This window comes from Protomyctophum parallelum, assembly GCF_964188405.1.
Source record: "Protomyctophum parallelum genome assembly, chromosome: 7".
NCBI classification, from domain to species: Eukaryota; Metazoa; Chordata; class Actinopteri; order Myctophiformes; family Myctophidae; genus Protomyctophum; species Protomyctophum parallelum.
Window position 1 is genome coordinate 2,533,675 of NC_139705.1, and position 25,633 is coordinate 2,559,307.

Genomic DNA, 25,633 nt, shown 5'->3' on the forward strand with positions numbered 1-25,633 from the left:
GACCAATAATATGAACATACGTTGAAACGTGGTGAAGTGGTCCTTTAAGCCACATCATATGAGAGCTAAGCAGCAGTGGATGTGAAGCAGGCAGCAAGACAAGCAGAGATCTATTGCGCATGCAAAGCCCTATTTAAAGATGGAGGGCCATGATTTGGTACTTTTCAGGTGCTTCAGTTCAGGTGTGTGGTGCTAAGGTGAACACCAGCTATACTTAATGGACCGGTGGGTGTGGCCACAATAAAACATAATTTTAACACTTTCTGTACACATTTTGATTTTGAAAGAAAATATTTCAAAAATAATTTTGAAAAACCCTTCCTCCTAGAATAAAAATACTGGTAGCTGATTATCATGTTTTATGGGGGAAAGAAATATCTGTCTTTAACGGAATTCAGCGCTAGACCCCCATCTGAAGATATGTTGTCTCAGGGACCTCTCAGAAGCAAAGATTTGAGTTAAAAACCTTCGCTCTGAAAGAATATATATTCAAAGATGTGTGCCGCATTTTTTAAAAAATTCAAAAATACCAGACCTACAAGCTCATAGCACGACACGCAGAGATGGGCAGTATTTGAAATACATGTATTTGAAATACGTATTTGAAATACTTTTTTGTATTTTGTCATTTGTATTTCGATGGGGATGGAAGATGTATTTTGTATTTAGATAAATTTTTTGACCCAGTATTTGTATTTTGTATCAAAATACATTTTCAATATATTTTGCCCATCAGAGATGGGCAGTATTTGAAATACATGTATTTGAAATACGTATTTGAAATACTTTTTTGTATTTTGTAATTTGTATTTTGATGGGGATGGAAGATGTATTTTGTATTTTGTATTTAGATACATTTTTTTACCCAGTATTTGTATTTTGTATCAAAATAAATTTTCAATGTATTTTGCCCATCTCTGACGACACGAGTGCCGTGCTATGAGCTTGTAATGACCACGTAATGTACCAGCAGAGTACCAGGAAGCTGCAATCAGATGACTAACAGCTGAGGCGTGCAATACTCCCGTATCCTGCATGAACTAACACTATATGCTTATCATGCAGTATCATGCCCCTTTTGAGACCATTGAAATGTGTGATCTTTCGCCACTTCTGTGTGTAAAGTTGTGCAATGTTGGTAAGACTTTATATTAAGGTCGTCTTTATAATGCATTATAATGTGTTTATAAGACATTATAACACTCGTTATAAATGTTTGTAATAATGTATAACAACTTATAACCACCGTGTTTATAACATATTATAAGTGCTGGTCATAATGCATTATTATGCTCCGTGAACAGCACATTATAACTATCATAACTTAGGTGGTTATAAAGGCACATAGATAAGTGCTGTAATGTCTGTGTCATAATGCATTGTAACCAATGTGTATTAAATTGAATAATGTCTTATAACTTATAAGCATCAATAATATGCTACAGTATAGCAGTACTTTGAGACCTTTGAGAGTAAAGTGGCAACATTCTTTAATGGTTATTAGCAGTTGTATCATTTTATAATACCCTATAGCATGACTTTGTGAACTTTAAGTAAAGTGACACAACTTTGCATAATATGCTATAGCATAATATTGATGTTTATGAGACATTATTCCATTTATTAAATAAAATTGGTTATTATGACATTACAGCACTTCTCTGTGCCTTTATAACCACCTATAATAGTTATAATGTGCTGTTCCACTGAGCATAATAATGCAGTATGACCAGCACTTATACTATGTTATAAACGTGGTTATAAGTTGTTATACATGATTACAGGACGTAGGTCTCTACAGCGTAGGACGTAGTGTAGGATGTAGGTCTCTACAGCGTAGGACGTAGTGTAGGATGTAGGTCTCTACAGCATAGGACGTATGTCTCTACAGCGTAGGACGTGAGGTAGGACGTAGGTCTCTACAGCGTAGGACGTAGTGTAGGATGTAGGTCTCTACAGCATAGGACGTATGTCTCTACAGCGTAGGACGTGAGGTAGGACGTAGGTCTCTACAGCGTAGGACGTAGTGTAGGATGTAGGTCTCTACAGCATAGGACGTATGTCTCTACAGCGTAGGACGTGAGGTAGGACGTAGGTCTCTACAGCGTAGGACGTAACGTAGGACGTAGGTCTCTACAGCGTAGGACGTGAGGTAGGACGTAGGTCTCTACAGCGTAGGACGTGTGTCTCTACAGCGTAGCACGTAGGAGGACGTAGGTCTCTACAGCGTAGGACGTAGGTCTCTACAGCGTAGGACGTAGGAGGACGTAGGTCTCTACAGCGTAGCACGTAGCGTAGGATGTAGGTCTCTACAGCGTAGGACGTAACATAGGACGTAGGTCTCTAAAGCGTAGGACGTAGGAGGACGTAGGTCTCTACAGCGTAGGACGTAGGAGGACGTAGGTCTCTACAGCGTAGCACGTAGCGTAGGATGTAGGTCTCTACATCGTCCTACGAGAGAGAGAGAGAGAGAGACAGAGAGACAGAAAGAGAACGAGAGACAGAGAGAGAGATAGAACGAGAGACTGAGAGCATTTCACCATTCGATACACTGTTAGGTATAGTACCTCTATAAGGCTTCGGGATGACGGGTCAGAGTTGGAAAACTCTTGCTACGATGGACGCACAGAAATGGCGGACATATCAGATTGTAGATATTGTCGAGCTGTACGCGCACATGTAAATTACTTGGCTGACGGACCTATCGTTGCCGAGCTATCACGCGTCGAAAGCTATACCCGTAACCCTAGCCGATTAAGAGAACCGTGAGTCCGTGTGCCGGGAAACACATATCAACGTGTTCAGCTCGTCGTGCTGAGTCCGAAAAACTTCCGGGGGCTGGGGACAGGAAGTAGGCCTTTACACCTACTTCCTGAGGTCGTAGAGAGACAGGACCAACACCGTTGGAATCGGGGCCAAAAAGTAAGTGGGAATACATGCCCCTTGATTAAAAGAAATAATAGGAAATATGTTGTTCTTGGATGCATTGGTGACATTTAAAAAAATCACCGTAGTTTGAGGGTTTGCGCCACCTTTAGGCACTTTCCCAACGTCCTTTTGTTTCAAACAAGACGTACTTTTGTTCAGTAGATGATGCTGAATCTGGGGAACCTGGTCCCGTTGCTCAAAGACACTCCTAACAACAAAGGTCAAGGGTATGACCTTTGCAGGCTTAGTTTCCGGCCTCCGCTCTAAAAATCAATAAATTAAAAAAAAATCCTTTCTTTCCAAACAAGACTATTTCTGAATGTTTGAAGCACACCTAATCCAATGAAAGTGGTCTCGTAGCTGTACGACACTTCTAACTTGCCACTAAAACAAAAGAGACACGTTTTTTCAGCCCCAAAAGCTCAAATAATGTATTTCTTTTCAAAAACCACTTATTCTGACTTGCTTTTTTGCGCTGCGATGCGCTGAGGTGTTTGCCAAAACCTTTCGTTAATTCTTTAGACCTTCAGCGTAAAAAAGTGAGTCTAGAGAGGTACCTGAGAGGAGAGGAGAGGATTGGAGCTCACAGTGACACCTTGCAACAGGTGTGTAGTTGCTAAAAAAATGTCACACACACACACAAATGTTGAATAAACATTTATTCAGATCTTTATTTGACTGTGATAATGTATTGAAAAGAACGTATAGGCCTATACACACTTATTACAAACACGAATGAAGAGAGATGTTTTAACACAGTGTTCCTCAACAGTTGATCATATTTTATCACCTCCATTTACGGGAATCATGGTCCTGATCAGTGTAATGACATCATTAAACACTGGTTTAAAATGATCGACAGGTATATATTTTATTTACATTCACTGTAACATACATTATACAGTGTGTGCATCACCCATTCTTGAGAATTGGGTCAAAACCATTAATCTATAAATTAAAAAGGGAAAAAAAAGAAAGATCTTTTAAGGACCAAAGTGTTGGTTGTATTACCTGACATCTGACGCAGTTGACAAAATGGTATATTTCATTCATTCAACACAGTCATAGCGAGTACATTGATGTTTTTCAACATTAATTGGAGTTCTCTCACTGCTATTATTAGAATTATCCATTTTAAACCATAATTTGTATTTAGTTTGGATTTAGAAAGACTCAGAGTTTATATTTTATGGTTGAGACACATCTGATAGCAATATTATTTAATGCATTTATCCAAAAAGATTACAAGAGAAGCTTTCCTGCCTTCAAAATAAATAAAATTAAAAAAACAGGACAGCGGACAATAGTATAGACTATAGAGCGAAGCCTGTTTATGCCCCATTAAATTATCTTTTTGTAGAAATCTGACGGAGATGACAAAGATCCTGGACACAACATTAAAGGGCCAACATTTATACAAAAACAAGAAAATAATAGTAATACCTCTTACACCTTGCCAAAAAACACCCTAATCTCAGACAAGGACAACTTCAGAGTGCAAGTTATGTAATAGAAGAAACTTTGTAATAGTATAAATCGTATGTAATTCATATAAATCATTGTCGTAGCTCCTCACTGGCTGCACCAATCGCTCCAACTTTTCACACAGGCATTATTGACCAGAATATCATGGAGTCAATTTAACAAATTATTAATTAATAATGAATGTATTAGTGAATTGAAAGTTCCCATCGGCGATCAAGTCTTTTTCTGTCAGAAACCGTCGGACACTTGGAGGGGATCGGTTAATAACAATTGCACAAAAAACATGGGTTTTTCAGAAAGATGTTAGGATTTAGAAGCATTTTATTTTATTATTGACCCCAGTCCAAAATGTGTTGAGACACACATGTGTCGTTAAACCCCTTCTCACCAACCAACACCCTGTGCATAGCCCTCAGGGACGGCCGGCACCCAGTTGACGTCGGGCCACCCTAAGGTTTCATCGGCGTTCTGCTGTTGGAGCCATTTGATCATGGGATCAAAGTATCTCATCAGAGCCCCGGCGTCCATCTTGTCGGTCCCCAGAGCCGACTGGAGAACTTCAGTCCAGGGTTTGGAAGAGCCAGACTTCAGCACCCTCCTGGAAAATATGGAAATGAGATCTCACTTATAGGGCTTCAACATTTCATCGTAAATTGAACTATACCTGTATGCAATTGATGATATAAAAAAATACAATGGTAATTTAATAAAATAATCAATTAAAACTGTTTAAGTGCCAGGGACGTCATCCTGTATCTAAATATGCACTGGATGCCATGCCTGAAACTATTTTGGTAAAAAAAAAAAATATATATAGAGCTTGTAGATCTGCTACTTTCAGCATGTTTGCGCAACACCTTTGTGCGACAAAGTATACCGTATAAAATAGGGCTTAAAGGACCACTTCACCCAATTCCGACCCCATTGGACACAAGCCATATGCTTTCTTGGGTTTTAATTCCTTGGCAGACCTTTTATGTACTTTCCTGTGCTTTTTTTCTGCAAACTGTTAAAGTATCCAATCAACAGAGGTGGACAGAGTATACTCGACCACAGTACTTGAGTAAGAGTACAAATACGACCTGGTCAGATGTACTCCACTACAGGTAAAAGTAGCTCAGTGAAAAAAGATTTACTGAAATATTACAAACTTGCTTTTAAATGTACTTAAGAGTCAAAGTAAATGTCTTATTTTTCAGATCAACAAATTGCTGTATTTCTTTCACAATTCTTGTTTTCTTTTTTTACTCTGAAACAACTTGTACTGTATGCACTGATGTGCTTGCTTGTAGAACAACTATGTTATACATCAATTAGCATAACAGGATTATACTTTCCTTTTTTTGATACAATATAGAAAAAGGTAAGAATTGATTGTGCCAATCGTCCTCTCTTAACAACAACAGTTTGAACACCGAGCAAGAGAATAGAGCACAGAAGTCTGACGTCACTTTCAGTAGAGGGCGTCAGTCCCCAGGTTCATGTATTTGTTTAGTTGCATTGAAATCCCCATTGAGGCGATTTTAGATCGCCTCATATAACAACTGTGTTTGAAAAATAAACATGTCACCCCGGCCGTTTCACTCATATGGATATGAAGAATCAACTGACTGAGAGAAAACGCTAATGTTACTGCTGCTGAATTAGTTACATTTTCGCTAGAAGCAGACTGTATCATATATGAGTGACTGACTGTTGCAAACTATACAGAGACACCTTCCCGACAATAACGCCGAGACAGCTTGTTTATTTTTGGACCACGACGCTTATAGTAGACGATATTAAGATCACCCCATGTTATTCTCCATAGAGAAATTACTTCCGCGAACCAGGGGAATCGTCGGGATAAGCGAGTTACGTCAGGACTTCGGTGCTCTATGAAGCCCTGCTGTAGCTGGTGAACGGAGGTGGAATTAACCCATTTAGGCCGGACGTCGAAATAAAGAAAAAGTCTTCTGAAAGAATATATGTTCAAAGATTTGTGCCGCATTTTCACGATTTTTCTAAAATAGCAGACCTACAAGCTCGTAGCGCGCCACTTGATCTGCTATTTTCCAATAGCTAACGTATACCATAATGCTTAGTTAGAACACCAAAAGGGGTTCCCGTCGCCAGGCACGGCTAGTGTGAGAGCAGAAAAACTAAATCACACTGGTGTGAAGTGAGGGGCGCCCAGTGTGGCTGCCACATGATGTCGCATCATGTTCTCAAAAAACAGCCAACCTAAACGTACAGCCTTCCTAGAAGTGTACGTATAATAATTTGTCTTGGAAATGTATATTAGAGTAAGTAATGCGTATAAAAATTAAAAATAAACACTCAGGTAAAGTATCTGTGGATCCTCAGAATCTGTACTTAGGTACAGTACTCAAGTACATTTACTCAGTTATCGCCCACTTCAATCAATCAATCAATCAATCCCATTTCAACCTACAGTATCTTCAAATCAATGGTCCTCACTAATGCTCATCACAATATGGCATCAGTTCAGAAACCTTCCTACCAGTGACATCATCAATGGGCAATTAAAGCTAAATAGAAACGGCATGCTTTCTATTCCTGGTGGCATGCTGAAATAGGCATTGTTCTAGCATTATTACAAAAATAAATACAACACAAAACTAGAAATGCACTCTGTCGAGCTGCCAACTTGCGCTTTGCACACAAGTTGGGATGCACACGCAGATCCGACACACCAAAGGTCCGACATGCGGAAACAGCAGTCGGACATGAGGTCGAACATGCGCTGCTCCCGTGTTTGCGGTTATGGTTAGGCTAGGGTTTGAGGTAGGTTGTCGTTCTAATGACAGTCGGAGGGTTAGTGTTGTGAATCACTTTGTAAAAGTGTTTTTGAAAAGTTCTATATAAATAGAGTTTATTATTATTATTATAAACTACAGTATATAGGAGGAGTCAGGACTTACTCTAAGACCGCTCCTGCCTCCCTTGAACGGTAGATATCACATGTGTGCAGGGGGCCAACGTGATTGGCTGCCTGGCACAGTTTCTCGTAGAACTGGAACTGCAGGATGTAGCTGAAAAAATACCTGCAGGGGAGACGGTCGGTCGCAGAGTCATCTTTATACATTTGCTTTAGTCGAATTGACACAACATGCAATAAAAAAAAACATAAACCAGACAAAAATACTGCCCGTCAGGTTAGACGGAGAGTTCAGCTAGCTCAAGGGGAGAGAAGATGGATGGATGAGGAGAGCGGATGAGGGTGCCATCATGACGAGTCATAAGTGTAGTGTTTGTGCTGTAGCAGGGCTCTCTTCATCTCCATCTCAGCTCTTAACCCATTCTGACCTGAGATCAGATTCATACGAGGTTTCCACTGGACACACACTGGTCTGATTAACCCATTCTGACCTGAGATCAGATTCTAAAAATGTCAGTCGCTCTTCGATTTTTCAAAAATAGCAGACCTACAAGCTCGCATCGCGCCACTCGGTGGCGCGATATGAGCTTGTAGATCTGCTATTTTTAAATAGCTAAAGCATAACATGATGCTGACACCAAAATGGGTGTAAACAACAAATCTATTTTCAAATCAATTTATCAGTTTATCAGTTTTATAGTTTGACAATTCTAAATTCTGTCTGCTCTTTTTGTTTGTGTTTCTTCACTCCCGTCTTGATTTCGTCGACTGAAACTATGACGAAAAATGTTCGCCGACTACCTTTTTGCACTGACGAAAACTAAATGGAAACTCAAGCTCAAGCTTGTAGATCAGCTAGTTTCAGCTGGTGTAAAATCAGTAATTGCGGTGACGTCAAGGCCCACCAAAATACATTTAGTCGACTAAATCACCTGTAGATTTAGTCGACTAAAATCTTACGATAATTGAAAACTATTCAAGAGACTATGACTAAAACTAAAATCTAAATTTGCTGTCCAAATCAACAGAGATTAGGGTTGTAAGATTAGGTTAGGGTTTGGGTTATCGGACTAATCTAAAATCACATTATTGTGACAGTACAGTATGCATTTGAGCCCAAAGACGTAATTTATTGATTGCTATGCATTTCATTTTCCACTTTTCACAATCAATCTTGTGCTGTGAATGTCAACCATCAAAATCTTTGATGCATCATGTATGGCGTGTTTGAAGGAAATGTAGCATTTCTTACCTGATATAAGGTGTGTTTGAAGCGACATGGTATTTTGCTCCAGGGTCAAAGTGCTCCTCCGTGCGCTTGATGGGTGGGCAGATTCCTTGGTACTTTGTCCTTTCAAAAAGGCACAAGAGAATGACATAATTTGACATTGGTGTGCGTGGCATTATAAGTCAATGTGATCCTTACATGTCCATGTGATTGTGGTGATACGATACGATTCAATCATTTAAATTCAATTTAATCTGTGTGAAACATGTGGATAGTGCAGTTTTTTAAAGATTGAGATTAAAATCGATGTTTCGATGCAGTTACTTTCTGTCACTACGTATATCCTTACACCCCTAATATTTGTCCATTCATCCAAACATCCATCCATCCATCCTCAACAGCTTATCCGGAGTCGGCTGGCAACTTCCCAACCATATTTATATAACCATATAAATATAAATTATCCTGTATATACTGCACATCCGAGATTCAGGAACACCTTTATACCTACCTTTATACATATTGATTTATTCCAAAGTCAATACCGTTTCCGACAACTTGTTGCAGCATGCATTCCTCTTTGAGCAGTACTTGCGTATAGACAAATACCATAATGACTATAACTCAGAGGTGTCGTCAAAAAGATTATACTAACATGAATGTTACATAATTATAGCATGACTGAAAAAAGGGATTCATTTCATATATACCTGAGTCGCCACCATTCAGAGTTGTAGCGCTCTGGGGGTGTGTCCCCGCTGAACACGCTCCATCTCCATTGGTCGATGAGGTAGCCAAACGGCAGGAAAGCAATTTTCTTCAGGGCCATCGTAAACAGATAGTTGATGTCACTCTCTGTGCATAAAGACAATGCGGTGTTTAGCCTTACAGTATATTATATTATAGAATATAGCATAAACAACGCCAATGACGCATTTGAATGGTTGATGTTGGCTGAATTCCTTAGCCTGACTTTCCGCCGGGAACCCGTTTTGGTGTTTTAACTAAGCATTATCTTATACTTTAGCTATTTTTTAAAAATCGTGACAATGCGGCACAAATCTTTGAATATATATTCTTATTTCGACGTCAGGCCAAAATGGGTTAATGCCGTCTTTGTTTAGTTGTTGAGACGACATGTAGCTATAGAATCAATTGCAAAACAAATCTACTAATGTAGCTCATGTCCTAAGGAATAATATAGGCATCCATCTATCTATCTATCTATCTATCTATCTATCCATCTATCTATCTATCTATCTATCTATCTATCCATCTATCCATCTATCTGAACTGGCTGAAGCAAGAATTATAATAAATTCATTCATGTATCAATGAATGCTACCGGGGTCGTTGGTGACAGAATCCAGCAGGCCAATGGTCTGCAGGTGTTTGGGTGTGGCGATGGACAGAGTCATGACGTCCCCTATGGCCTCATGGAAGCCAGGGTTGGCTCCGCGGCGGAAGCCTACAGGCTGGTCCTGGTAGTGCAGGTAGTACTCCACATGTCCCATCTCATGATGCACCGTGGACAGATGGTCCATGGTCACCTTGGTACACTGCTTGATCCTATACACGCACACAATACCATAACCATACAGACCTGAGATCAGATTCTAAAAAAAAATTATTCTACATCCCGACAGTTTTCTGAAAAAGCTATGTTTGCTATGTCAGTCGTTCTTTGATTTTTCAAAAATAGCAGACCTACAATAATAATAATAAAACTTTATTTGTATAGCACCTCTCATGACATGAAATGCAGCTCAAAGTGCTTTACAGAGCAATGGAGAAAAAAAAAGAAAAGCAAGGCAACGACATTAAAAAACAAGCAGTAATGCAATACAGTGAGGACAAAAAATAAAAGATCAATTAAAAGCAATGTTGTAGAAGTGGGTCTTGAGCTGTGCTTTAAAAATGTCTACAGAGGCTGCCTGACGAAGGTACAGTGGGAGCTTGTTCCATGCCGACGGCCCGTAGAAGCAAAAAGCTGCTTCCCCGTATTTTTTTGTTGCCATTTTTTTAGGCAAAGCGAGCAGGCCAGCAGTGGAAGACCTTAGGGGGCGTTTGGGACATATTTAGGCAGGCAGTCATGTAGGTAGGAAGGTGCGAGACCATTGAGAGCTTTATACACAAGTAAAATCATTTTAAAATCAATCCTAAAAACAACCGGAAGCCAGTGCAGTGAAGCCAAAACTGGAGTAAATTATGTTCTCTCATCTTAGTTCTAGTTAAAATTCTGGCTGCTGCATTTTGGACAAGTTGTAATCTGTCAGTTGTTTTCTTAGGCAGCCCTGAAAAAAGTGCATTGCAGTAATCAAGCCGAGAAAAAACAACTATACAACACAATAACTTCTGTTTGATAGGTAGGAGGAAAACCAGGACAGGGCCGTACCAGACAGGCCTATCCAGTGCTCCAGACGCTGTATTAAAATTGAATCAATTGATCAATCGTGTCAAATACAGCCGTTATATCTAGAAGTAAGAGAACGGATACATGTTTCTTGTAAGCAGACACCCTAAGATCATTAATTACTTTTACAAGTGCTGTTTCTGTGCTGTGACCTTTCCTAAAGCCAGATTGGAATTTGTTATGCACATTATTGTTCCGTAGAAACACATCCAATTGATGAAAGATGCATTTTTCTAAAACCTTGCCCAGAAAGGGCAGATTTGAAATGGGTCGATAGTTACCCAAACAGAGGGATCAAGATTGTGATCCCAAGCTCATAGCGCGCGCCACTCGGTGGCGCGCTATGAGCTTGTACAGGTAGATCTGCTGTTTTTCAATAGCTAAAGCATAACATAATGCTAACACCAAAAGGGGTTCCCGCCCCAAAATGGGTTAAGTAAAAGTAAATGTCCGGAATTCAAAATGTATTGAGTAAGTGTACAAACGTATTGGTATCAAGATGTACTTTAAAGTATCACTCGTTATGCTGAATGTCCCATTTCAAGTTTTCAAATGTAGGCCTGTAAAAATAATGTATTGGTTGCATTGGTTAATGTATGTTTTGTAATAATAATAAAAATATATTTGAAGTATCTAGTAACTCAAACTTTTACTTACAGTAAGTACAGTACTTAGTTGCTTTACACCAACGTGTGCGGCCGTGCTAACCTGAAGTCTTTGCGGTTGTAGAAGTCCCAGGCGGAGGCGTGGCACTCCACCGGTCGTCCGTCGGTGGGTTTCTCCAGCATGGACTCCTTCCAGAACTCTGGAGGCATCTCCTTGAGACCCAACGAGGTGAAGAACTCCTCCGCAACGCGGAACATGTGTGTGGCATTATAGTTCTGATGGAGATAGATGGAGGACATGTGTGTGGCATTATAGTTCTGATGGAGCAACACAGAACATGCGTGTGGCATTATAGTTCTGATGGAGAAACACAGAACATGTGTGTGGCATTATAGTTCTGATGGAGAAACACAGAACATGCGTGTGGCATTATAGTTCTGATGGAGAAACACAGAACATGCGTGTGGCATTATAGTTCTGATGGAGAAACACATAACATGCGTGTGGCATTATAGTTCTGATGGAGAAACACAGAACATGCGTGTGGCATTATAGTTCTGATTTGAGAAACACAGAACATGTGTGTGGCATTATAGTTCTGATGGAGAAACACAGAACATGTGTGTGGCATTATAGTTCTGATGGAGAAACACAGAACATGCGTGTGGCATTATAGTTCTGATGGAGAAACACAGAACATGTGTGTGGCATTATAGTTCTGATGGAGAAACACAGAACATGTGTGTGGCATTATAGTTCTGATGGAGAAACACAGAACATGCGTGTGGCATTATAGTTCTGATGGAGAAACACAGAACATGCGTGTGGCATTATAGTTCTGATGGAGAAACACAGAACATGTGTGTGGCATTATAGTTCTGATGGAGAAACACAGAACATGCGTGTGGCATTATAGTTCTGATGGAGAAACACAGAACATGCGTGTGGCATTATAGTTCTGATGGAGAAACACAGAACATGTGTGTGGCATTATAGTTCTGATGGAGCAACACAGAACATGTGTGTGGCATTATAGTTCTGATGGAGAAACACAGAACATGTGTGTGGCATTATAGTTCTGATGGAGAAACACAGAACATGCGTGTGGCATTATAGTTCTGATGGAGAAACACAGAACATGTGTGTGGCATTATAGTTCTGATGGAGAAACACAGAACATGCGTGTGGCATTATAGTTCTGATGGAGAAACACAGAACATGCGTGTGGCATTATAGTTCTGATGGAGAAACACAGAACATGTGTGTGGCATTATAGTTCTGATGGAGAAACACAGAACATGTGTGTGGCATTATAGTTCTGATGGAGAAACACAGAACATGTGTGTTGCATTATAGTTCTGATGGAGCAACGCAGAACATGTGTGTGGCATTGTGATGGAGCAACACAGAACATGTGTGTGGCATTATAGTTCTGATGGAGCAACACAGAACATGTGTGTGGCATTATAGTTCTGATGGAGCAACACAGAACATGTGTGTGGCATTGTGATGGAGCAACACAGAACATGTGTGTGGCATTGTGATGGAGCAACACAGAACATGTGTGTGGCATTGTGATGGAGCAACACAGAACATGTGTGTGGCATTGTGATGGAGCAGTGCACGCACACGCGGTACTCGTTCATGTGTTTGGCCCAAATGCATCCCAGAATGCACTCTGTTCCAAGCCCGGAAGAAGGGGTGAAATCGCCTCATGCGCTGGGTGAGCAACTCAATGCAAGTGGATGGGAGGATAAATCCGGTGACGTCTCTATTATATATGACTCTATGCTGGTGTGTGCCATTATAGTTCTGATGGAGTAACACAGAACATGTGTGTAGCATTGTATTTCTGATGGAGCAACACATGAGGTACAGTAAGACATTAAGATGTCTTTAACGTCTTTTCCTCCAATGGTGCTCACTGCCAAGGATGACTTCAACGACTTGTATTTTTATTGTATCGATTCAGCTTGCGGACCACCCTTGAAAATGAGATGTTTCATCTCAAGGGGTTACTCCTAATAAATCATTTCAAATAGTTTCAGATCGCTGATTGCCACGGATTGTTTAGCTCTCCGTTGCTAGGCAACACTTGTATGGCTATAGGCTGTGGTCGGTCAGTAAAATACTTTCCCCTCGTCCAGTGCCATAATTAGGGAAAATTTGCTAAATGTGTGGCAAATCTGCAAAATAAAATGCTTACCACTAGCTTTCTTCACAAATGTGTTCATAAAGGTGTCTACTATCACAGAATTTTTTTTTCCAACCCAACTCCCTTGGGAAACTTTGTGACAGCTGCTGAAAGTTGGGGTTCCATTAACACCCAATATAAGGCAAAAATGTCCAAATTTCATTATACTTTAAGTAGCATGTGAGGGGGTTTTCATGATTCTGAATCCATTGCTAAACTAATTCTTGGAATGGATTCAGCATCATGAAAACCCCCTAGTTTGACATGTCACATGGTACTTAAAGCATAATGAAATCTTGGGATTTTGCCTTATATTGGATGTTTATGGTACCCCAACTTTCAGCAGCTGTCACAAAGTTTCCCAAGGGAGTTATGGGTTGGAACAAAGTAGTTCCATAGTAGTGGCTATATTGGCTATAAACGCCCATAGCCACTTGCCCAAAATGGGATGACCCCCATCAGATTTCTGAAGACGCCTTTAACCCAATTTGGGTGGGAACCCCTTTTGGTGTTAGCACTATGTTATGCTTTAGCTATTGGAAAAATAGCAGATACGAGCTTGTAGGTCTGCTATTTTTGAAAAATCTCAGAAAACTGTCAGGATTTAGAAGACATTTGTAAAATCGCTCCCATGTCAAAATGGGTTAAAATAAACAATGCTTTCCCACTCTATTGCGTCGGCACACATGTAATAATAATCCATGGTCTGTCACAGCTCGTACCTTTTTAACCATGGCCTCTGTCACATCCACGTGGGTTTTGCCAGGATATGGAATCATCATGCTATAAATATTGTTCCAATGCTGAGCCCACATGTTTCCTATAGGATGAGAGACGTATTTGAGTCAAGCACAAAACCCCCCCTAGCAGACTACGTGCCTACTCAAAGCGCTTACAATGGTTCATTCATTCATACATTGGGAGGTGAAGCGGCGAACAGTCGACGCCAGCGTCCTCACTTCCCACCCCCAATCCAACCCTTGATGCAGAGTGTCAAGCAGGGAGGCACTGGGTCCCGTTATTTACAGTCTTTGGTATGACACGGCCGGGGATCGAACCCCCGACCTCCCAGTCTCAGGGCGGACACTCTAACCACAAGGCCACTGAGCTGGCACTGCATACCAGCGCATGCAGTATAGGAGGCAGAACAAGTTACAGCCAATATTTAGAAACGATAACTGACTTAATCAATCGAGAAGCAGTTTTTTTTTGTGTGTAATCATTTAGAAATCATTCTGTATCGTCAAATCAGCACGGACAAATGGGAACAGATTTTTTTGTTTGTTTTTTCATAATCGACTAAAATCCAGTAGTCTGATTAACCCACTTAAAGCTGCATTATACACTTTGTTGTGGCCTATACACAGATAGTGAAGATGGACCATTTGGTGTTCAGTTCATATGCTCTCAAGAGTTATTAATTATTGTGAATTATCTTGTGAGTTATCTGCATTACTACGAGAAGTCTGGAAGAAGTGTACAAGAATTGTTACTTCGATCAACGTTTGCCTGTTATCTTATACGGTACCACATCAATACAGCACGGAATTGTGGACAAAATCGTATATCCAACGATAGCAAACGTTTTGGCTCCGAGAGGCTAAATCTCATCAAACAGTTGTCCGTGGCTCAAATGCCCAATGAATAAATGAAAAAGGGTTGAAAACTACGGATTGAAGGTCACACGTACCCAGCAGATGGGCAGGGATGGGTCCTTTAAGGTTGACGTATTTGGCTCCATAGTGATCATGGAGCTTGCGGCGGACATACGCATGCAGGTTCTGGTAGAGAGGCTCTATGGTCTTGTAGATCTTCTCCAGGTCCTCCTTGAGGGTGTCCGTCTCATACTTGGATCTCCAGGAATCACCAGCATCTTCAAAACCTTTGATGAAATGCAATGGCAACGTGTGTGTGTCTTTCCCTCTGACCCCTTTTCCATCGGTCGGTTCCCAATGGGAACCGGTTCAGTTCTTTTTGGTTTTTAGTCCATGAGCCAGAGCTCCAAATTTGGTGGGCAAACTATACCCTATATTAAATTGTTTATAGGATCAATACAAGTAAATTAATACATCATAACCCTTCCACAGTAGTAGCTTTTTCATATTTTTGATTATTTTTCATATTTTCCTACATAATGCCTCATTTGCATATTTAAAAATAAAAAGATTGTAATACAATAAATGTGTCTTCGTGTAAGTACTCAATTGGGGAAGTTTAATGGTGATAACAATCTAATATAGGTATGGTTTTTCCCACTCAATTCATTATTGACGTTTCAATTTTGGAGCTATGGCTCATGGACTGAGAACCAAAAAGAACTGAACCGGTTCCCACTTTGGAACCAACCGGTGGAAAAGAACTGAACCGGTTCCCACTTTGGAACCAACCGGTGGAAAAGAACTGAACCGGTTCCCACTTTGGAACCAACCGGTGGAAAAGAACTGAACCGGTTCCCACTGGGAACCAACCGGTGGAAAAGAACTGAACCGGTTCCCACTTTGGAACCAACCGGTGGAAAAGAACTGAACCGGTTCCCACTGGGAACCAACCGGTGGAAAATAACTGAACCGGTTCCCACTTTGGAACCAACCGGTGAAAAAGAACTGAACCGGTTCCCACTTTGGAACCAACCGGTGGAAAAGAACTGATCCGGTTCCCACTGGGAACCAACCGGTGGAAAAGGGGGCCTCAATGTTGATCACCTCTGCAGAAATAATGAAAATGGAAGGAATGACAAACACATTTGCTGTCAAACGTCAGACCAACGGCCAAATACCTGAAAATAAATTCACAAACACGGTAGATGGTTCCTACCATCGGCCACCTCGGCCTTGTTGAAGAGCTTCACAAATGTGGGGTAAAGCTTCCGTAGAGGAACCCCTGCTGCCTTGTGCCAGGCCTCCCACGCATACAGCAGCTTGTTGTAACTCCTGGAGGAGGCCATGATGTCGGTCAGCTCTGGAGAGAGGGACAACAGACCAATCCAACACACCCTTAAAACACACAAACTACAGTACAGTCGTATACAGTACGGTCGTTCTCAACCTTTTCAGTCGCCCTCCATCCATCCATTCTCCGGATCCAGCGGAAAACACCAAATAATGCAGGGCAGAATTAGGACGATATACCCACTCTACTCATAATCAAAGTTTAAAAAAAAAATAGAGCACTTTAAATTCCACCACCTAAATGAAAGTGACCCAGATGCACTCAATAACAAAAGGCACAACAAACACACACAGCAAAACTCTAGAGAGAGAGATGCCCCCACGGCCAGCTGGCCCTATAGAGCTCTGTCTGGGCACAAACAGAGCCACCAGATAGAAAACCCACTGGCCTATAACCCATTCTGACCTGAGATCAGATTCATACGAGGTTTCCGCCGGACACACACTGGTCTGATGAACCCATTCTGACCTGAGATCAGATTCTAAAAATGTCAGTCGCTCTTCGATTTTTCAAAAATAGCAGACCTACAAGCTCGTATCGCGCCACTCGGTGGCGCGATATGAGCTTGTAGATCTGCTATTTTTAAATAGCTAAAGCATAACATGATGCTGACAACAAAATGGGTGCCCGGTCAGAATGGGATAAAACAGCAAAGGGAAAGCTATGACACACTAGAAAGCACACACAAGCAGAGTCAACTAGAATGCTACCTGGCCCTATAAACAGAGACTGATTGATTGATTGATTGATTGATTGATAATTTGATTGGACAATAAGATGCAAACAGTACAGGGTACAGTCAAGCACAGCATTGGTCCAAAAGGAACAGCGCCGAAGAAAGACCCTTGCGGTCTTGTTTCCATTCGGGTCCCATGCGTTCATTCACAATGAACAAACAGTGACAACAGACGATACGTTTCTCAAACACACTAAATCTATATGTACAGGTTGGAATAGAAATACATTAATACAACATAAAAAGGGGGGGGGGGGGAGCCAATCACCTTCTCTCCCTTTGACCTGATGACAGTGACGGGTGAGATTACACTGTGGCAGAACACCTGAGCATCATGGCCGACCCAAAACAAAGACACATCTTAACTAGGTACAGACTCAGTGAGCACAGTCCCTGCGATTGAGAAAGGCTGTCATAGGCAGACCTGCCTCCTCAGGGAAGACAGACCCACTGCACACACAATGCGAATTACAACAATGTGCAAACACAGCAGCAAGATGTGTGAGCTGCTGTGATAGGAGAAGGATATCAAATGGAACACAACCCACCCTAAAGACTAATCATTGTGGGTATTCCTGCACTAGCTGCATCGAGTGATCTTGGTACATAGAAATGGATCACCCCCCCCCCCATAAAAAAGTCAAAGTCGTACGATTTGTCACATACGTTACCGCAGTGGAATTTGTTCTCCGCATTTGACCCATCTCTTGGAGCGGTGAGCTGCAGCCGTGCCGCGCTCGGGAATCATTTGATTAGTTATTAGTAGATTTGACCCCCCCCGATCCAACCCTTCGATGCCGAGTGTCAAGCAGGGAGGCATCGGGTCCCATTTTTACAGTCTTTGGTATGACCCGGACCAGGGATCGAACCCCGACCTCCCAGTTTCAGGGCGGACACTCTAACCACAAGGCCACTGTGTGAGACAGTACAGTACAGCACAGCACATGCAACACAGGTGACTGCTGCAGTCGAACACCTACAGCAAAAGGTACAGTCAACTGGGTGTTTATTCTGCTGAAGAGATGCAACACTATTCTTCCCCAGAAACTGTTACAAAGTGTTCCTTTTACATTTCCAATGAGGAACACAATGTGCCGAACTGCGCAGATGCTACACAGACACAACACAATAGAATCAAGCTATTGTAATTGTTATTTTAATAATAGCTATTTTAATATTCAAATAACAACAGCGCGTGTCTGTGACTCGGCAACTTCTATCTGATAAGATCTATCTCCCACAGTATACCGTGCACCGTCTTCAGCACCATGGACAGCGAAGTGAGTCGAGTTGAGAGGGGGGGGGGGGGGGGGGGGGGGAGGAGAACCTGTTTCACTTGAAATTGGACACCTCATTATTCCATTCTGTATGGGAACCCGTTTTGGTTAAAGGACCACTTCACCACTTTTCAAGCTATCTTCATATAATAGGTCCTCACTAATAATCATGAAAAAAATGGCGCATTTTCTTTCTACTCTGTCTGTGTCTCATAGGAGGGCTGTGGGCAGTTCACAAACCGTCTTCCAGTGACATCATCGATGGGGAATCCAAGCTAATAGAAACTGCAGGCTTTCTAGTCCTGAAAAGTGGCAATGCGAAAATGGAAGCCATCGTTCTCACGATAATGAAAATCTAAACATTTTTGTAAAAAAAATCTTGTTTTAAAAAAAATCTGCCTAATGATGATGTCACTGGAAGACGGTTTCTAAACTGCCCACAGCCCTCCTGTGAGACACAGACTGAGTAGAACAAAATCGTGCCATTTTATCATGATTATTAGTTATTATGAAGATAGGTTGAAAAGTGGTGAAGTGGTCTTAAGCATTATTTAGCCATTGAAAAATAGCAGATATACAAGCTCATAGCGCGCCACCGAGTGGCGCACTATGAGCTTGTAGGTCTGCTATTTTTGAAAAATGGTGAAAATGCGGCACAAATCTTTGAACATATATTCTTTCAGGAGACTTTTCGTTTATTTCGACGTCAGGCCTAAATGGGTTATTCAGTAGTACAAAGACTGTGGTAATGTGTCTAAATTGGAATTCTGAAGCTACTTACCAGGCAGCATATCCCAGCACTCGTGTGGCTTTGGACACACCTTGGCTGTTGAAAAGAGTTGTTCCATGGTGCTACTAATCGTGTTGAACTACAAGGACAGAACAGGGGAGAAATTATTATCGTTTATTGTTCAGTATGACAGTAGGCCTACCTCTCTATCTAATACAATTGTACGGAAATACAGAATTGACCTTGGCTAAGCCCCACCCACTCCACTCTGCCAGACCAAGGTCTGGCACGTTGTGCTTCTTCTCACGACATTGAGATGCATGTCAAATTACTGGATTTCTCCATATAAATAATCGATCACTTCAGGAGCTAGGAGCTTCGAAATGTCTTCGAAGTCCTGCAGTAGTAGGCTATGCACTGGAGAAATGTGCATGACATTATTTCAATAAACTAGAAATGTTACTGGGAGAAACAGTACCCAAGTCAATCAACTGTAATGTCCGACAGGAGTCATTGCAACCATTATTCCCAATGGCAGTTGGAAGGCGTTGCATTCGTGTGGTTTGGGCCTAACGCGCGGTAAAACTACGCTGATTAGCATTATTGCCATCAGCTGGGTGGGTCAGTCGTGTAACTTTCCCGAAGTTAAGCTGTGTATTTGTCAAACAACAGAGCCATGCAAAATAACATTGACAGGGCTATGAGGTGATGGAAGCTTGCCCAGCCTAGCAACGGTTTCTAAACTATTTGGATTAGCATTGGACAATTGTTTTTGGGATGGGGTTTAGCGAAGGATCCATACACAGACATAGCAGTACAGTATAATATCCATACATGTTACAGTATTATGTACCTCCCGTCTCTCTTTCTCTGGCAGGTTTGCAGCTCCCAGGAGGCTGATCTTGCCTATCAGCTTCTTGACACGGAGGTCCGTCAGGGTTTGAAGGAAGGCTCGAGGGAACACCGTCTTGGCCCTCTTTCCCCAGGCCTCGTCAAAGGCCTGTAACTCCATGGAGGCCTTCACCTGAAGAAAGACAACAATGTTGTTGTTGTTTCAGAAAATGGAACTAATAACCGCTATTCCATTGGACCCACTGTAGTTCACAAGCTCTTGTTAAAGCAATACTTCACAGATTGATTCGATAATTACTGACCCCATGAAGCCTTGAATTATCGAGATTCTTTTGTTTTTGTCGCATTCTTGTTGCAAGTTAATAGGAGACCAATCTTAAAGCGTGCGTGAGTGCGCGTGCGTGCATGCGTGCGCGCGTGTATTCCTCCCTGTCCTATGGTCAACTGAGAACTCTTAACTGCACATCTCTGCCTTTTTATTGGTTTCTCCAACTGCCAGTTTTCAGTCAACAAATATTATGCAAACACACTTCAAGCATTCCTGTGGACAGGCGGTATATACTCAGTGTTGGGCAGTAGCTAGCTACAAGTAGCGAAGCTACATAGCTTAACTACATTTATCAGTAGCTTGATGGTAGCTTCACTCCTTTTGAACCAAGTAGCGTTTTTTGTAGTGTAGCAATTTTTAGACCCAAGTAGTGACGTAGCTTTCAACAAAAGCTATAAGTTACAAATTGACTGCTAAATAAAGTTTTGTGGGGGAAAAAAATCCCTGGAAAAAATTCATGATTGGTTGGTTTAGATAAGAAGAGTCTGACACAGTTATGTTGTTAAGCATCAGGAGGATGTCACACAGCAGCTGTCCTTTTATCTCTAGCACAACACAATGAATTACTCACCTAATGCTGCCTGCAGGTTCCATGTTTAATTCCAGCGTGTGTAACCTACATTATTGTCTAAGTGAAAGTTTTCATAATGAAAATTTTGATCGCTAACGTGGTTTAGCGACTATAGTACTTTGACAGCTCATTCATCGTAGCTTGTTTACAAGTCAAACAGACTTCTTGTGCAGAAACTGCCCCATCAAAATAAGAGCCACTTGTATTGATTAGTCAACACTAGTTTTATTTCTAAGTCTACCTACAGGACATTAACATCTCATTTAAGTGCCTGTCAGCATTCTCTCAATCGGAGTATCCCATCCTCAAATATTCGGTAAAACAGTGCCTATCGAGGCAACAGTCTGTCTTGAGAGACTAGCATTCTCTAGTCTAAATTATGTATCTCAGCTGGTGTGCAAATGGCTAGGCTGTGGCAATAATAATAATTTTAAAAAAAATAACTAAAATCGTTCATTTTTTGGAAATGTTGAATTATGAACTGAATTAGTTCCTTAATTTTTTTTTAACTGTGAACTGAACTATAGTTAATAAAAAAAAGAACTTTCCCAACACTGAACACATGAATCAGCCGGCTCCTGACACCACAAGGTACATTAATACAAGTAAATGTGAAAAAGTTGACATAAACGAAAAAGTTTAATAAACAATCAAACTCAGCATTTTTGCCTGCCTATTAGGCTATTTGTTCGGTGGAAACTTGATCATTAAGTTGATAAAAAATATTTAAAAAAAAAAGTAGTGTCCATGTAGCTAGCTACTTTTGCCATGTAGCTTATAGTGTAGCTTGCTACAATTATCTGGGGATAGCTTTGTTGTAGTTGAGCTATATTTAATAGAGAGTAACTGGTAGTGTAGCTTACTACATTTTCCAAGTAGCTTGCCCATCACTGTATATACTTATGGTTCATAGGATGCCTGTGAGAAGTAACATATTCACATTGATTGACACCTAGGCTGGGCCGACAAAAGAAGAGGGGTATCGGGGTGTAATGTTTCACATTAAATAGAACGTCTCAATCTGTACGAAAGGCATTTTCATTCCTCGTGTTCAGCATGAGATGTAAGTACTGTTCAATTGGGCAGTGTAACAAATAGACGGCCGACAAAATAGATCAGTGAATTCACTCGAGCCTTAAAACACTCAAGTGTCAACACCTGTTGACACTTGAGTCAACAGGTGTTCTGATCCGAGCATTACTTCCAGAAAGACAACAACTTATCTCTGACTCTTGCCAATGTCAACTTATACATTCTGTTTGGCGCACCGGCTCTCCACCGTCAACTACTGCGCTATAAGCAGACCCCAATCAAGTTATTGAAACATCTGACATATTTAGTTAAACTATACTATAAACTTAAATTGGTTACGTCATCCACATACGTCTTTAAAACATGTTTTACACACATAGGGCCGATTCATACTCCTATTTTAGAGCAGAATAAAAGTCGGTTCGGCTCTGTAGTGCCTACAATGTGACGTCATTTGAGGTTCGGCGGGGCGGGTACCGTCCTAAAGTCGGCTCTTCGGTGCTACTGAAAATTTCTGACGAGCCGAAATCATTTCGGCACTACAGCGCCGAAACAGTGGTAAAATAGGAGTATGAATCGGCCCATAGTTACATCCGATTGGCCGAGCAACGCCACCAACACAAGGAGACGATCCAAAGGGTCAAAGGGACCACCGACTGACAGAGTTTCCACACCCGAGCGGAAAACGGCCGACAGCCGCGGACTGAAGAAGCTGTCCGCAGCTTCTTTTCAGAGTTTTTAAGACAGCTGGTGGATGGAAATTAAGCTCCACCTCCGCAGCCGACTGCCGTGAAGGAGGACAGCGTTTTCCCGGGAATCTGTCCGCCGCGGAGGTGGACCCGAGAAACGTCCGCAGCTCTTTTAGTAAGTGTGGCAGCACCTATACGCAGCAAGCTGCCAACTCGCGCTCCGATTGGTCGAGCCAGTCACGAGCGTACGCACGCAGCGCCCCGATTGGCCGAGGGTGTCACCGACATACGCAGCCGAAAACAGTATTTGCGCACGCTCTGCTCGCGCAAGTAAAAAATAAATCACTCCCGTGTGAAGTGAGGGGCGCTAATATAATAAAGTCTAACTCAAACTCAAACATTAAACGCCATTAACAATAAAGAGACAATATTACGTAATGAGGCACATTATGACGTAAATGTTCATTGTCAATGGCGTTTACAAAACAAACATTGAACTAAAGACAACCATTAAACCTACCCTGACCTAAAAAAAAAAGGTCAGGGTCGTGATCTTCATGTATGGAGATGGCCATATATGGTGGCGTGACGTGTCACGATGCGTGATGTCATGAGGCGTGACCATATATGGAGGCGTTAAGGGTCTCCATGATGTCACGTGATGTCACAAGGCATGATGGATTGGCAACCATATAATGGAGTGACGGACGCGAGACTCAGGATTTCATAGTAAATGAAAACGATTGATCGACGCAATGATAATCAAAATCTACAAAGTAAACTAAAGTTTTCAAATAAATATAGTGGAATTAAAGTACAATATTTGCCTCTGAGATGTAGTGGAATAGAAGTAAAAGTATTGCAAATACCTCAAAATTGTACTTAAGTAAACTAACTTAGTGACTTTCCACCGCCGATGTTGTCCTGGACCTATACTGTACAAACCTGGAGTCGAGAGTTGAAGTCCGTCAGGTTGGTTTGGTAGCTCCAATCGGCCAAGAGGTAGCGGCATTTTGCCTGCTCAGCCGTGGCGTTGTAGTCGTCCACAAACCGGGCAGCGTCCGCCGTGGTGTCGGCGTAATGCCCAGGAAGAAGAAGCCATGAGTGGGCCGGCACAGCCTGGCATAGTGCCAGGAGGACCGGCAACACCAGGAGCACAGCAGCTGACCACACAAACCCGACCATTCTAAAAAATACTCGCTCTCTCCCGGCTCTCTAATTTACGCTCTCTATATCACTCTCGGCAACCTGAGAAAAGGGAGAACTAAGAGTGGATGAAGAGTAGGAGAAGCTTAAACCTACATACACTTTTCCCCCAGTGAGGCATGAGAGTTCACTTTGCCCCCCCCCCCCCCCCCCCGGAGCTGTTGTCTCATGGACTTCTTCAACTGTTCCCCTCCCAGCCTTCCAGCCTCCTATTATATAGCCTTGGTGATTCATTCATGACACAAAGACAGTTTAGAGATGCCACAGGCGTTCATACCGGAATCCTTTTTGGGGATGTAGAGTATAAGCATGCAGCAGGGGCCCCCCGACTCTGCACAGGAGCCTCCTGGAGCGGGACCATGCGTGTGTTGTTTGCTTTGCTATCAGAAGGAACCGGTTTAAACGAACAAAAGTGCTCCAACAACACCACACCACTCTGAGCAGGCAAACACACACTTCAATTCACCAACGTCATACGGGATGAAAGGTTTCTGAAGGTATACGTGTCGCACGCCTGTATGCACTCGACATGAAGATGACCTCTCTGCATTTCTGATGACTGTCCTATACTACAGTGGTTCTCCGTCTTTTCAGTGCCACGACCTCCCAAAATATTCATATTTGAACCGGGGACCCCCTCACCCCGACAAGCATTTGGGATTGTAGAAGTTGAGGCATTTACGTTTAGTTTGACTAAAAAAAAAAAAGGAAATATTGTGAAAATAGCCTTGTTGTTCTTATATGATTTGCCCAATGTTTGGCCAGTTTTTATAGTAGTTTGTTGATTACTTTTGATGTATTAATGGTCTTTTTTCACACACAAACACACAAACACACACGGTCACTTTACTGTCATCTGGGGACACCCACACAAAAAATGAACCGAGCCCACAGGTTGAGGACCACTGTCCTGATATAACTGTATACCCACCCGGAGTTGAGCATTGAAGTGGGTCAAGTTGGTTTTCCAGTTCCATGTGGCCATTTCCAGCTGGTAGCGGACCTGCTCATAAGTGCCGTTGTAGTCATCCAGGAACGTCGCAGCGTCCACCGTGGTGTAATAATCCCCAGGGAGCCAGCGGGCTGGCAGAGACTGGCACAGTGCCAGGACTGGCACCAGGAGCACAGCGGACCACAGAAAACGGAACATTCTACTGCTCCTTGGCCGGGTGTGTGTGTGTGTGTCTCTCTCTCTCACTCGTTCTCTTCAACCTGGGAAAGGAAAAACAAAGAAAGGGAATGAAGAGTTTGAGAAGCAGGCTGAGAAACAACACTATTATCCAGTGATGATGTGAGAGATCCCCAGAGGCTGTTGTCTCAACTTCTTGACGTTCTCCTCCCTCCCTCCCTGCCTCCCTGCCTGCTAGTCAACCGTTTCCGAAGGCAACGCGTCACACACCTGTATACAATATGCACTCAACACTAAAGATGATCTCTCTGCATTTCTGCAAGGGAAAGAAGAGTTGGAGAAGTATAGGCTAAAACTACACTATTGATCAAATTCCCCAGGGCTGTTGTCTCATGAGTC

General features: G+C 42.0%; 1 protein-coding gene across 1 annotated transcript; it reads right to left on the reverse strand.

The window, feature by feature from the left end:
- Positions 1-4,779: 4,779 nt before the first annotated feature.
- On the reverse strand, positions 4,780-25,255 carry LOC310861371 (angiotensin-converting enzyme-like; the record flags this gene model as incomplete). Its single annotated transcript, XM_083768792.1, has 13 exons — positions 4,780-5,011; positions 7,338-7,460; positions 8,547-8,645; positions 9,233-9,377; positions 9,868-10,091; positions 11,644-11,816; positions 14,458-14,555; positions 15,426-15,617; positions 16,550-16,693; positions 19,479-19,566; positions 20,281-20,451; positions 23,845-24,018; positions 25,037-25,255. 13 exons carry the CDS (start codon positions 25,253-25,255, stop codon positions 4,798-4,800), a joined length of 2,064 nt encoding a protein of 687 aa, XP_083624918.1. The 3' UTR covers positions 4,780-4,797.
- Positions 25,256-25,633: the final 378 nt, after the last annotated feature.